At 42.9% G+C, this 14,435-nt stretch overlaps 1 protein-coding gene across 1 annotated transcript; it reads right to left on the bottom strand.

The window, feature by feature from the left end:
• Positions 1 to 1,334: 1,334 nt before the first annotated feature.
• On the bottom strand, positions 1,335 to 8,926 carry Fga (fibrinogen alpha chain). Its single transcript, XM_031376039.1, has 6 exons — positions 8,817 to 8,926; positions 6,478 to 6,603; positions 5,836 to 6,019; positions 4,784 to 4,929; positions 2,955 to 4,071; positions 1,335 to 2,247 (listed from the first exon to the last, which is right to left on the bottom strand). Exons 1-6 carry the CDS (start codon positions 8,868 to 8,870, stop codon positions 1,526 to 1,528), a joined length of 2,349 nt encoding a protein of 782 aa, XP_031231899.1. The 5' UTR covers positions 8,871 to 8,926; the 3' UTR covers positions 1,335 to 1,525.
• Between the last annotated feature and the right edge of the window lie 5,509 nt (positions 8,927 to 14,435).

Raw genomic sequence — 14,435 nt, 5'->3', positions numbered from 1 at the left:
GGTTACCTCTATAGCAGCACAGGTTAGCCCTTCTAAGTTACCTCCATAGCTTAGGTTAACTCTGCTATATTACCCCCGGAGCATAGGTTAGCTCTGCTAGGCCACCTCTAGAACACAGGTTGCAGTGCTATGCTGGCTTGATTTATGTTGAAATTCGTCAGTTCTTCTCCCTCTCCCAGATGGGAATGGGTAGCTCTGCCTTCCTGTATCTTGACTAGCCTACACTCTGTAGTTCTTCTCCATCAGATTAGAATCAGGCAAGGGGCCCAGAGGATAATTTCTAACCTCTGTGGTGAGGGTTATCTTGTTTCCTAAAACAATGTGCTCACGGGTCCATTCCCTCTCGGTTCCTCAAGGGAAGGTTAATGGAGTCTCCTCCCTTAAGAAGTGAGGAGCTATAATCCTGGAGCTCTACAGCACAGTAGGTGCGTTTTCAGAAGGGACACAACAGTGATTACTACTCCCGCCCCCAGTTCAATCCTCAAATTCAGTACTTACTCTTGGTAAAGGTTAAAATGTTTCCTTACAATTAGCAAGCCAAGAGTGGAATTTGGAGTTATCATATATCATAAGATGATGTTGATAATCATGAATATAATAAACTAAACTGAAATGATTTAAAAAATTGTTGTTTTTTTTTTATAAATCCATAAACATTCAAGTAGGGAGAGGATTTTTAAGGTAGTGGTTGAGGGAGGGGTGGCGATTTTTTTTTTCAAACAAACTCCTCCGTGAGTGAGCTGGGAAAGCAAGAGTATATCATTTAATACTATGAGCAACTGGAAGGCCTTAAGAAGGGCCAGGCAGCCATTGCTGCTGCGGAGAGAGGGCAGCAGCGGTTGAAATGCTCTTGGTCTGCCGGTGTCACCAGTAACTACAGTGGGGAAACAGAGGAAAACAAACCCCAGCACAAACTGCTGGGCCAGGTCTAAAGAGCTTGTCGTGTGCAAACTGGAGGACCTGATGCAGCTCCCCAACAACCATGCAAGAAGCCAGGGGAAGTGACCACGTCCTGGTGATGCCAGCGATTAGAGGATCTGTGGGGCTCCCTGGCCAGCCAGTCTCTCTGTGAGGCCTGTAGAGAGCCGAGGCAGGCAAGGACAGGAACATACTTAGTCTGGGCCCAGAACATCAGCTTAGAACCCACACTATCTCCTGTGTAAATTAGCTTCTGTACTTGCAATGAGCTTATGACTGGGACTGAGAAAACAAGTGGCCAGCCTTGAGTGAGGGTGACCATGAAGAGCTCAAATCTGACTCCCTCTTCCTGATGGAATGCATATCCCTTGGAGTGCATCTCCTTGCAAATGCTTTAAAACTCATAGGGGTTTTTAAAAGGATGAAAAAAAAATGTCAAACTTTATTTTTTCAAAGCAGTAATGCACCTCAGTTACATTTAACTACAGTACAAAGAACAATGGAATAGCACCTGCGGATTTTAAAAAAGTTCACAAGATCCATGACACCTTCATCTTCTGGTCTTTCTTCTCAGCCAACCAAGCAAAGAAAACAGAGCCCGCACTTTCTACTCCTTCAGCGACCGTCCCACCAGCGGTCTGATTTTCATCCGAACGGCCCTGAGGGAGTAATCTGCTCCTCTGAAGGGAACCCAGACCACTCCGTTCTCTATCTCATAGGGGCTGTTGTTCCTGGGGTCGTAGGTGCCCCCAGGGTAGTAAATGCCATTGAGATTGGCAGCCTGACAGCTGTTGTACCACCAGCCTCCCCCATAGACCTCTGCGCAGTTCTCTTCCCACTGGTCTGCATCTCTGTCAAAGGTACTGAACTGCATGTTGCTGTGTGAGGTGTATTCTGTCCCCTCCTCCACAGAGCCCTCCAGCAGAGCATCTCCAGCAGTGCCCCGGTAGGAGGAGACCTGCAGCGCATACCCCTCCACCTCAGAGCCTACCCGGAAGTGGTACTCCGCATAAGCCTCTTTTCCAGCCCAGTCCTCTAATTCAACCCTGAGGACAGAGCCCCCCAGAGTGAGCAAGTGGAGGTAGTCATTGCCTAGCCAGAATTCTCCTTCCCCTTTGTCATTCAGGCTGCCGAAACCTCTCTTGTAGTCTTGCCAGGTCCGGTTAAAATTCAGAGATCCATCCGTTCTTTGCTGGATCAAAAGCCATCCTCCCAAACTGGTCTCTTGATCGCAATAAACAGAAAAAATCTTACTGGATCCAGGGAGCTTGATACTGAAAATGCCATTTTGGGCACCTGAAGGATGTGTTTGGAGGACATCATCACAGTCTAAAAAAAAAATTAAGCTGGTTGGAGGAAGTTACTCTCATTTAAATATACAAAGACAGGCATCGCCCAGATTAAAGTAGATACTGCCTGCCTGCCTGCCTGCCTTCTTTCCTTCCTTCTTTCCTCCCTTCCTCCCTTCCCTCCTCCACAGGAAAAGGATGAACCTATATTGAGATGTAATTTTTAGCAGGTAAAGGATACTCATCCTTTAGAAAACTTTCGTCAAATGGATTTAAAATCTTACTTGCACACACTAATATCAAAAGGTAGCTACCTAAGCATTCATCAATCAATACTAGTAGAACAAAATTTGTAAACTGACCTAAATGTCAACGGAGACACACACTAAACTTAAGGAGAGTGGGTTGGGTATTACAATCGCACACATTTTGAATGAATTCGGCTAAACAGACTCAGAATTGAGTTTCAGGAGAAATCGTTCATTTATTTAAAATGTATTTATTGAGAAATGACTGCACTGTCAGGCATGTGGGAATTACAGAAATAGACACATGGCAAAGTCCCTGCCCCCAAGGAACGTACAGTCTAGCGTGAAAAACTGACCAAAAAAAAAAAAAATGAGATTCCAACAAAATACTAGAGGAGGTTAGGAAACAGGTGCCGCGTGCCTGGTAAGCACTTCGCAGAAATGGTTAGCTTAATCTAGGGGGGGTCAGGGGAATCTCCCGAAAGTTAAGTGTCGATACCTCTCATTGCGCGAGCTCTGGCGCGGCCCCTCTTGGTGGTCTGAGTTTCTCCTTCCTGGTGAGCTTCACTTCCTGCCTCATCTGCCATCTTATAGCTCTGTTTTCTGACAGCTGAGGTTTTACTACTGGAAGAAAACTCAGGTACATGGGAGCTGGGGTCCTCAATGGCTGAGAAGATGTCGGAATCAGAGCCTGCTTGGGTCTTACTGCCAAATTCTTTGAAGTTAGATGAGATCAAACCAAAGTGTCTGTCAAAAAAAGATGCATGGTCGGGATGCCTTTGGGAAAGTTCGTCAAGACTGCCGCTAAAACTGTGGGTCATGTCTAAGTCCATGGCATCACCACAGTTAGAGCCATCATCAGAGGTGACCACTTCTTTGACCACTTCTCGGCGACCATCGTTACCTATAACAGTCTTGGTAATGGTTTTAGAGCATGAACGACGTGTGGTGCTTGTGCCAGAAGAGATGACTTTCTCGTTTCCAATTAGGAGCTCTTTCTCTCCTTTAGAAGTGACCAGTTTACCTGTCTGATACTCTTTTCTTGTCGCTGGGCTGCTACTCCCTCCAAACTCCGAAAACTCACCCCAGTCAGGGTTGCTAGGCCTAAGGTTTCCAGAACCTGAATCAGGTCTAGAGCTTCCGGTACCCCAGACTCCAGTGTCATCAGACCCTGTGGTCCCAGGGCCCCGATTTCCATCACTTCCAGGACGCCAAGACCCAGATCCACCAGGTCCAGGGTTCGTGGGGTTTTCTGCCTTTGCCCCTGGTCCACGTGTTGGAGAGTCCCCTCGAGAATCTCCTGGTGAATCTCCTCGCGAACCCCCATCCTTCCCGGGCCTCTCCAGCTCCATTCTCATCTGCCGCATTTCTGTCAATGCCTTCCACTCTGGAGGGGCCTCCCGAAGCTGGCTCTTAAAAGTGCTGGGAACCAAATCTGGAACTGGAGACATTTTTATTGCTGGCAAGTACTGCCTGTCTTTTGTTGGAAGCAATTCTTTAGCAATGACCTGTTCAAGCTGCTTTTGTTGACCTTCGTAGTCTCGTAGATTTATCTCACGGTTTACAGCCCTGCTGCAGGACCCTTTGCAAGAGCGAATCTTGATATCAATGTCCACCTAAAGAGAGGAAGACAGAGAAATGAATTATATCTACTGAAATAATTGAGTTCCCGGTAGTTGGTTTACATTTTTTTGGGAATGGGTTTTACTTCTTTGATTCTCAGAAAAATCAATCCCACCCTTTGTCTTTTGCTACTCAGGCCATCCTCACTGGAAGCTGTGGAGGGCCATGGAAGTTGAGCAATGGGAGCTATTTGGATCCATTTTTAGAATTTGAATGGGGAAGGAGAACAGCCCTAAGCCTGTTAGCTCTGGCTAAAGGGCCTCCAGGATGCTGAGGCCAAGGTCTCAACCTGTGGGGGGCAGACAGGACGGACAGAGTGTGTTCTTTTCAAATACTCTTATCTATTCACCCTTCAAGAATTTCCCTCCACAGGCAGTGGTGGCGTATGCCTTTAATCCTAGCACTTGGGCGGGGGGTGGGTGGGTAGGGGGTGGGGGGCAGAAGCAGGAGGATTTCTGAGTTGGGTCTCCAGAGTGAGTTCCAGGACAGCCAGGACTACACAGAAAAACCTTGTGGGGGGCGAGGGGAGGGGAAGGGCGGGGTGGGGGAGAATCTCCTTCTCATTTCTGGTCTTTTGTCTTCTTCCCTAGGGTGGAGACACTTCTATTCGAGTGGATAAGGGATTTAGTAGAGACTGAGTAGATGGCTAGTGTATTTCCTTCTTTCTTAGTCAAAGAGAAATTGGGGCCGGGTCCTCAGGCTTACCTCCAGGCGCTTCATGTCTATCAGCTGAGCCCTGACATTGTTCTGCAGAACCTGAATCTGTTGTGCTTTCTCTATGACTTTGCGCTTCAGGATCTCAATCCTGCGCCTCAGGTCTTCTGACACTTGACCGAAAGTGTTATCAAAGTCTGAAACGGAAAATGCAAGGTGTTCAGGTAGCTGTACACTGATTTGCTCATAAAATCTAAAAAGAAATAAATAAAAAAGAAAAAGGAAATTGCTTATAAGTATTTCTACGCATTATTCTTTATTCTATTATGGTTTGTTCTCTGGATGTATAATCTACAAGTTTTAATTAGATTGTTCCACACAAGAGTCATCCCTGGTATTAGCCACACTGTCCTAACATGACAAGGAATCCAAATAAATGCAGAAATTACTTGAGGGTTTGATAACAGGAGGTAAACAGTTTAATCACATCTGATTATTTGATTGTAACTTCATTTATGGGACTGGAATGTATCATTGCTGATATCTTTTGAGGACTTTTTCTACATGGAATTTTGAAATCCTTTCTAAGCTTTTTGGGTGTTACTAGAATCCCTCACCTGCCAACTAGTGCTGTACCATTGGCATAACCTGTTCAGGGTCTCAGGGGGACAGAATAAGGCAAGCAAGGGCTGAGACTTTCATGGACTTGCTCTTCATCCCCAGAGCAACCACAGTGTGCCCCAGCCCTGGTGAGTCCCAGGGGGGAGATGTAATTGATTCAGTGGAATGTGGAGCTGACCTCTACTTTGTGTCATTAAGAGTCCCTTGACCTCTGAGACTCTGTCTGTAAGATAGAATAGCTATTTGAAGCGGAATAGCTATTTGAATGGCCACCCCTCTCTTTATTTAAAAAATATGGGACATTAAAAAATCTAAGCTAATATCTAACTTTGTGAAAATAACATCCATCTCCTTAAGTTTCAGTGATTCCCACACCAAGTGCTTTGAAATAAAACCACAGTATCTCCCAGCAGACATTATCATTGGGGACTTTTGTTGTCATTCTTGTTTGAAAGACCAAGCACTAAATATGTCCCACTTACTGTTGGCATTAGCGAAGTCCCCTCTCAAATACTCCATGATATTCCTGGTCAGTGAGTTAGAATCTTTGTTGTTCTTTTGAAAATCAAATAGTGAGTTTTTGAGCTTGTCGATTCTGTTTGTAAAATCCTGATTGACTTCATCAATCAACCCTTTCATCCTGCAGCCTGAAGGGCATTTGTGGTTCTGAAAATGGAGGGGGAGATTGGATGAAAGGTCTGTTAGCTACTGGAAGTTTGGAATGTTATCACAGTCTTTGCTGCTTCTCCTCCCCAGCTCTTCCAAGTAACCACAGATTCAAGAGTAGTTAACAGGCCATTGGGGAATTCCAAAACGAAGGTCCGCTTAAGTCTTGCATGATGCTCTGGGAATTTTGTAGTCCAACTACTCAGGTATCCTATGCATTTATCCCACCAGAGACCCAATATAACTAGACAATGTCCTTGGATTAGTTTTCTTTCCATTTTTCTCTCTCTAATTTGGCAAGTTACCTTGGTTACTGTTAGATGATCTCTGGTGGGGAAGGGCCTCCAGGACCCATTGAATATCTATATCTATCTATATTTATATCATCTATATCTATATCTATCTATAGAGAGGTGGGGCATAAGGAAGGACCCCTGTTCACCATGTTCTCTACTTACCCAATCATCATCAGAGCAGAAGGGCCAGTCTGACTCCTTGCACTGACTCTGTTGTCTGTCCATAACTCTTGGGCCACGCACTCCTCCTCCTTCTTTTATGAACTCACCATTGCCGCTGTCTGCCGTCTTTAAGGGTTTTCAAACATTCAAAAAGGAGCAGAGGCAACAATGTTAGCCAGCAGAAGAGACATTGTCATGCTCACAAACCCCAAGGGAGAAACAACAGACATTAGGAGCTAATGTTGCTGGCCCCCAGAGGCTGCCAGTTTCTTACAGTCAAATGAAAATTCTACTTACTTTATGGAGTCATTATGAGAAGTAAAGGAGATAAAGGGTGTGAATTTTTAAAACTGCATTTGATGCTAGATAAGCATCTGCTAGATGTTAGGGGTTTTAAAAGAAAAAATGATCTGGATTAACAGCATCAGTTAAATTTCACCTTTGTCTTTTCTTTCATGACCATAGACAAGAAGATAGCTGAAAATTTCTAGTTTTTTTTTCTCCCTAAAGTCTTCTTTCTGTATGTGAAAACCTGTGCTCTCTTGCACCCATGCTCCTTTCTTCTTCAGGTTTCTATGGTAACCTTTGAAGATGGTCCATGATCCAGACAAGCACTTATCAAGTACACAAATGTGGGAAGTTAAAACTTGGCAATGTTTTGTAGTACAATCATGCAATTGTAGATTTTCATTTGAAATGAAAATAACAAACAGTTGAAGCAGCAGTCAGCAACCAGCAATTTTTTCAACACCTTATAATTAGAAACCCAGAGCTAAAAGTCCTCAGTTATAAACCGAATGAAATACATTTTGTCCCATAAGACTTCTTAGTCTAATGGGTAGAGATGGCTTTGAGGCATTCATTGCCTCTGCTCTGCACTGCCAACTTACTAAGGTCTTCCTGTCACTATGTTAGTTTGGGGTAGTTTTTCCTTATAATTAGTCAACATGGTCTCATTCTCATTTGTGAAGATTCAAATAATACTAATTATCATAATTAAAGCAGCAAAGAACAATTCACTTAAAAGAACGAGTCCTTTTGTATAAGAATATAATGGTAAATTCAATCATATGAATACAATAGCACAACAATAAAGCAGACAGAAAGTGCACATAATAATAAGAGATAAGGACGACAATAGAAGTACAAATTACCCAGAAATATCTCTTCAGCTGGTTATTTTAGTTTAATTCCCTCCAAAATGTGTTATTCTTTACTCTCTGATATCAAGATTTTTGAATGGTGAGCCAAAAACCCCAATAACAACAACAACAACTGAAATAATATACAGCCTCGGTAGCTAATTAGGATGTCACCTAGGTCCTTGGTCATAGTTGACACATTTTGTAAATTAGAATGTGTCAGAAACTCTGTTGATTTAGGTTTCTTTTTTTCTTTTTCTCTTTTGAGCTTAATTTTGGAAATTATTTCAGTATTTAGAAGTTATCTGAAAAGAACACAAATCCTTCCGAAGAGCACACTGACTCACGACTAATGTCTTCAGAATTCGCTACACATTTTTGAAGGCGATTAATTTGTCCTTTTCCTTTTATGTCTTCAAAAAGATATAAAAAGTTTTTCTTAGGGCTGCAGGTGTAGAATGCTTGGTCCAGCATGCAGAAAGTTCTGGTTCAGTCCTCAACATTACAAACAAAACTAAAACATTACAAATAAAACAAAAACTAGAAGCAAACCATACTAAACCCCAAACCTTCTGCTCGTTATAGACAAAACTACCAGCTTGAGAACAGTTCTTATCAAATGCCTTTTTCCCTTAGAATGATGTCTCCAGAGTTTAGAGAGACAAAAATGTGGGGGGATTCAAGAGGCTGACAGTTTAGCTCTGTTGTAGAGAGCTTTACTGGCATGCTTGGGGCTTCTCAACCTGTGGGTCATGAGCCCTATGGCAAGCCTCTATTCCCCAAAATATTTACATTATTATTCATAAAAGTAACAAAATTAAAGTTAGGGAGTAGTAACAAAAAATAATTTTGTGGTTGCAAGTCATCACAACATGAGGCACTGCATTTAAGGGTCTCAGCATGAGGAACTCTATGCTGGATCAATCCCCAGCACTGTGAGAGTATACTGAAGAACACAGCTGCAGTGTTTAAAAGGCTGCATCTGAATCAGCCTGAATGACAGATGTCAAGGTTCCTTGTTTCTCTAGGGTCTTCCTCTGGAAATCACATTTCCCCATATACTTGTCCGACTCCCCTAGAAATTTGCCTCCCTGACCCCGCACTTATAAAGCTAAGAACAAAGGACTGGTAGATTCTGAAATCAAAAGTCCTTGAGGAAGAAATTCCCGAGAGACTGAGAGAAGAGAAGGCACATACCCAGGCTGTGCTGGCCACGCTCAGGAGGAGGCAGGCAACCCTCAGGGACAGCATGGTTTCTGAGGTTAAGGATGGCTCATGAGGAGCACTGGAGCTGAAGGGAAAGAGGACTGACTGCACTCAAGGCTCCTACCCTACTTAAACCTACAGGAGGCTAGGTTAATCATCACCCCTGGCCTACTCAAACAGCCAAAGCTCACAGTGTGTCCTTTGCTCTGACCATAATAACCACGGTATCCCAGAAATTCTTGCTCAATGCTCTGTAGCTTGTTTGCTTCCGATAAGTTGTTGCAAATAGTAGATAGTAGCATTTGATTGTGCAGCCAGCAGTTGGGGGAAGATTCTACATTCCAGGAAATGGGGGCCTTGAAGCTGGGAAGATGAACAATGTTCACACCTGAAGGAAGTAGGAGAGCTGCCAGGGTGTTCTGGCTATCACTTCTGTGAAGCGGAGACATTTGACTATGTGTAGGATTCAGAGTTCGTCTGCATTTCAAAATGACCTGAAAGCCTACAGTAAGCTTATGTTAAACAGGTTATTTTCCTCCACCCAGAGGTGAAGACAGTAGCCTCTGGTGACCAACATCAGCATCCACAAGCCTAGCTCCAGCTTCCTGGCTTTGCGTGTGTATGAAGGTCAACTGCTCATCCTTGTGAATCAGTCTCCTCATTTAAAGAACAGGGGCAAAGACAAGAGCCTACACGTTAGTCAACAAACGGGTGAATTATTTCAAGGCCTTTGGAGGAGTGATTGTTACCATGGCCTGGGAGTAAGTGCTCCATGATTGGAGAAGTGCCATGGAAAATGTGCTTTCTTCCCTCCTTGTGTCTTTGGGCCTGATCTCTCTTCATCTGCTCTTCATTTCCATGAACAATTCTTCTGGCCTTAGTGAAACTTCTGTGTGACCCACACAACCACCCACTTCTGTTTTCCCCCAAAAAGCAACAGCTGGATTTTGAACAGAATATCGCTGCACTATTCACAACTCCATACTGTGGAAGCAGCCTCATTCAGTGGGTGAATGGATAAAGAAAAGGGGTAGATACAAGAGATTATTGTTCAGCCTGTGAGAAGAAGAAAATTACGCATTTGGGGAAATATGCGTGAGCCTTGAGGACATCACGCTAAGCAAAAGATGTGACTTCCCTTCCACGTGAAACCTTAAATGTGCAACTCAAGAGACTGGGACACAGTAGTGATGGCCAAGAGATGAGAGATGAGGGGAACAGAAAGGAAGAAAAAAGAAGAAACGGAAAAGATAATCAAATGAGGTGATATATATGCTAATGAGCTCCAAGGGGTAGTTATTTCACATCAAACATATAGAACTTTTACATATCAGTCATGATTCAATAAAATTAAAGAAGCCTTTGACTTAAGTGTGCTATATTTAGTAATTAAAAACTGAGTAAACTGAATAAAAACTGAATAAAAATTTGAATCTCAGACAGACCACCAATATACCTTCGTGTATGCATATCTTTTGCAGTGTTTGGGATATGCTAGAATGTTGTTGTACATGTGAAATTCAAACTTAGCAGGGTATCCTGTTAGCTGGCAACCAGTCCTGCTTTGTCTGAAATTCTGCTTCCTATGTGAAGCCACTCCTGGTAACAGCTATCACTAACCTTTATTGAGTGTTTACTGAGCACCCAAATATTTGCTGGACATTCTGCATGCTCCTGGTTTGACACCTGAAATAAATGTAGCCCCTTGTTCCTCTGTCTTCTCTTAGATCAGGTATCACTTGTGGCATTTATCATTTGTATGGGGCACTATCTGTTTCTTCCTCTAGATAAGAAACTAAAAAATTGAAATATTTTACCTGTTTTTATAGTCTCTCTAAAAGGTCCAGATCCTCATTGAACAAGCTAGCATGAGAACCCTGCTCTGTTGCAAACAGAGCATTTGAAGCTTGCTTCAGACAGATCGAAGCTCTCATTGAGGCCATGTCTATCTACTCTGAGGCTGGTTCCTCAGCTTCCTAAAGGTGGCTTCAGAGCTCAGAGAAAACCCTAGAGTCCACTGAGATTCCAGATAGCAGTGATTCCTGGGTAACCTGGCAAATATTCACCCCCACATGCTATATTAGTAAAATGTCAGGCATGGACAGGAAACCCCCTCAAATATTTTCCTAGGCTTGCAGGAAGTTCATTTTAGGAAATGAACGTGGCATAGCCAAGACATTCCCAGAGAGTAACCAGGTGGGCTTGAAGGAAATAGACCTTTAATCTCCCTGAAAGTTAGCTAACAGAGATAATTTGAAAGCTATCATTTCCAGGGATGTCACCTGAGGACTGTGCCCTTGCTGTTCCATTGTTCTCCAGATTACCTACTTATCTTCCTAACTCTGTTCCAGCATCCGTTCAAAAGGCACTTCCCCTCCTTTCTCTTTCTCTTCCTCTTCCTCTTCCTCCTCCTCTTCTGTCTCCTCCTTTTCCTCTTTCTCAGTGAGGCTGTCTCTGACCATGTCAGCTTAGAGCAGCAGCCCTGAAATGCTTTTGAAGCAGCCCTCTGCTTTTCTTCATGGTGCGTTATCATACTAGACAACAGAACAGGAGAATGGAGAGCGATCCAGGACAGTTACAGCAGCATCCTCAGAAATGGCACCTTTTATTGTCCTAGATGGCCCAGTAGCCTGTAACTGAAAGCTCCCCATTTTTTCTCTAGTGCTAGGATTCCTCACATAGGCACCTGGGTAGGCATCCTTGATCTGGTTCTTTATTGTGTGCCAGGGGTGGGGTGTGTGTGTGTGTGTGTGTGTGTGTGTGTGTGTGTTTCTCCGCCCTGTGACACTTTTGTACACTAAGAAACCCATGAAGCCTCCCTAAGCTACAAATAAGCACAATAAGCACCATTTTCTAAGGCATATGACAGAAAGGGTGGTTTTCCAACAGCAAATGTATAAATCAATAACATTTTAAGAAATTTTCTGTGGCATAATTTATAATTTGCCAGCTAATGGCTTTTCCCCTAGAAATTTGTACTGTTTTCCTTAGCTCTGAAGGGAATATTTGACTTCGATACCCTTTTGCAACTGACATCATTCTACCAGTTGCAAATAATCACAACCAAGAATTCACACATTTGCCAGGAATTTACATCCAGCATCACAAAAATCTATATAAACGCGTGCATTTACTTTTCCCTAATAATAAGTATTGGTACTTCACCAGGAGACACTTGGTTAAAATGACAATCAAACACATAGCTGGGAAGTACAAAACACTTTCTAATTTTTGAGCTGACCATAGACAGGAGACAGGAGATTTTGGCTTTGTGACAGCAACAGCTGCCGGTTTCTAGGTAAGGATTTACTTTAAATTCACTTAGTAAGGGTTTACCTTAAGGATTTACGCTGTCAGCAGTGCCTAGCTTCATGTCTTTGACCTGCTGCCTTCTGTATTCCCCAACTAGTACAGATGTTTGGTTTTTGCCTAGCTATTTACTAAGAAAGGACAATGAGGTTGCGCGATGATCCACATATGAGAGACAACCAGGCATTTGTTTTAGAACCTGTTAATGCTCTGGTTCCAGATGATTTTTTTCTTGAGACAGGGTTTCTCGGTGTAGCCCTGGCTGTCCTGGAACTCACTCTGTATACCAGGCTGGCCTCGAACCCAGAAATCTGCCTGCCTCTGCCTCCCAAGTGCTGGGATTAAAAGGCATGTGCTACCACTGCCCAGCCAGATGATTTTCTTGGAAATTACAACTATAATAAGAAAGTGGAGACTTCCTTAGCCACAGAGATAATTATGAGTCACACTTAGGGAAGAGAGAAGGGGACCTAATAAGGTGGTTATTGCTTGATTCTCTTGTCCTACATTTGTTTTTAATATTCTTAATGCTACCATATTTTTTTTTTAAAACGGAACTCTCTCCAGGTTAATAGGCATTGGCATGAATAATATTCAGTGATTTTAGAACTTAGTACCGTAATAAAGAGGAGGAGGAGCTGCTAGGCCTTTGGGTCTCTTGGTTTTGCTGTTGTTTTGTTTGCTTTTTTTGAGTCAGTGTCTGTGTAGTACTGGTTGTCCTGGGCTTCACTCTGTAGACCAGGCTTTCTTCAAACTCATAGAGATCCACTTTTCTGCTTTCTGAAAGCTGGGACCAAAGGTGTGTGTCACCATGCCTGGTTGACTGTGTCTGGCTCGGTATTTTGAGACAGGTTCCTACTATGTAGCTCAGGTTCAGGCTGCTCTTGAATTCAAGATCCTTCTGTCTTAACCTTCTTAAATGGGAAACTATGGGATTATAGATTTACATCACTGCTGGTTAATGGTTATATTCATTCATATTCTCCCCCACCCATTCCACTCAGATTAATGTCAATGGTCTTTTATACAAATTCTTTCAATAAAGTTCCCACTGAGTAGTTATGAGTGTGTGTGTGTTTGTACTACAAGGCGTTGGACAGGATATCCAAAAATGGAGCTCCTGAGTTTTTTTGTTTAACTGCATTAATAATGAAATATTTAGCTATAATATGCTTTCTTCAGCTTTACCACTCTTTCATATCTGATATGTATGAAAGCACAAATACAACCACGTAGCTGGAGAGATGGCCCAGTGACTAAAAGCTCATGGGTTGCTTCTCCCGAGGATCTGGGTTTGATTCCAAGCATGCACATGTGGTTCACATGAGTTTTCAACTCTAGTCCCCTAGGATCCGATGCCCTCTTAAGGCCTCCATGGACACTGAACACATGCAAAACACCATACACATAAACTAAAAATAAAGATAAAATGTATAGCCATCCATATGAACATTGGTGTATTTATTCAGACAACGTGGCTTCATTCTTATCATTCATCTTAAGTGTCTAATACACAGCCCAGTGTTCTGCTAGTTTCACAGGGATAAAGATGAACACAGAAAGCCTACCAGTTGTGAACATGTTCTGTTGAAATTTGGAGAATCAGTATCTACAAGGCACTTAGCATTTTCCAAGCAAGGAATTGCATGCAAAAGGCAATGAGGTTAATTGTCAAGGTCTATTGTATTCTGTTTATTGTGTGGTATTGGGGACAGCCTAGCATACTCAACATACAAGTTGGTAAGGCTTCAGTCAGAGACCCAGTTTTAAAGAGCAGTTGACTTGGTTTCACCAATTTGTTAAAGGCAGCACACACCTTTAATCCCAGCACTTGGGAGGCAGAGGCAGGCAGATTTCTGGGTTCGAGGCCAGCCTGGTCTACAGAGTGAGTTCCAGGACAGCCAGGGATCCACGTCTCAAAAAACCATAAAAACAAAACCAAAAAAAGATGTCTTTAGATAAATATTTAACAGCAGCAACAAAAGTGCTTAGAAAAACATCAGAGAAATGAACATGGAAGGACATTTTCTAAAATTCCTGCCATGACACAAAAATAGATCCCTCTAAATCGAAAACAATAGTCTAAAAACTGAAGAGCAAAAGAGAAGAAGAAAACTTGCTGCCCTGTGGCATCCGCAGGTATGGCGGCTCACTCAGGTTGGGTGGAGGCAGAAGGAGTAGTTATCCTTGGCCGCTCACTAAGTTTGAAGCCAGCCTAGGCTACATGAGTATCATATGCAACATGACTCAAGAAAATTGATGATTTAAATTCATACTTCCAGACTATTGGACTTAAAGCCA

The sequence above is a fragment of the Mastomys coucha genome, unplaced genomic scaffold (assembly GCF_008632895.1).
Source record: "Mastomys coucha isolate ucsf_1 unplaced genomic scaffold, UCSF_Mcou_1 pScaffold16, whole genome shotgun sequence".
Lineage (NCBI taxonomy): Eukaryota > Metazoa > Chordata > Mammalia > Rodentia > Muridae > Mastomys > Mastomys coucha.
This window is presented reverse-complemented; position numbering and strand designations above follow the sequence as displayed.

Coding starts and splice junctions, on each gene's coding strand:
- Fga (XM_031376039.1), bottom strand. CDS start 8,870: ATGCTGTCCCTGAGGGTTGCCTGCCTCCTCCTGAGCGTGGCCAGCACA. Junction 6,604..8,816: donor GCGTGGCCAGCACAGCCTGG/GTATGTGCCTTC, acceptor AAACCCTTAAAG/ACGGCAGACAGCGGCAATGG. Junction 4,072..4,783: donor TAGACATGAAGCGCCTGGAG/GTAAGCCTGAGG, acceptor TCCTCTCTTTAG/GTGGACATTGATATCAAGAT.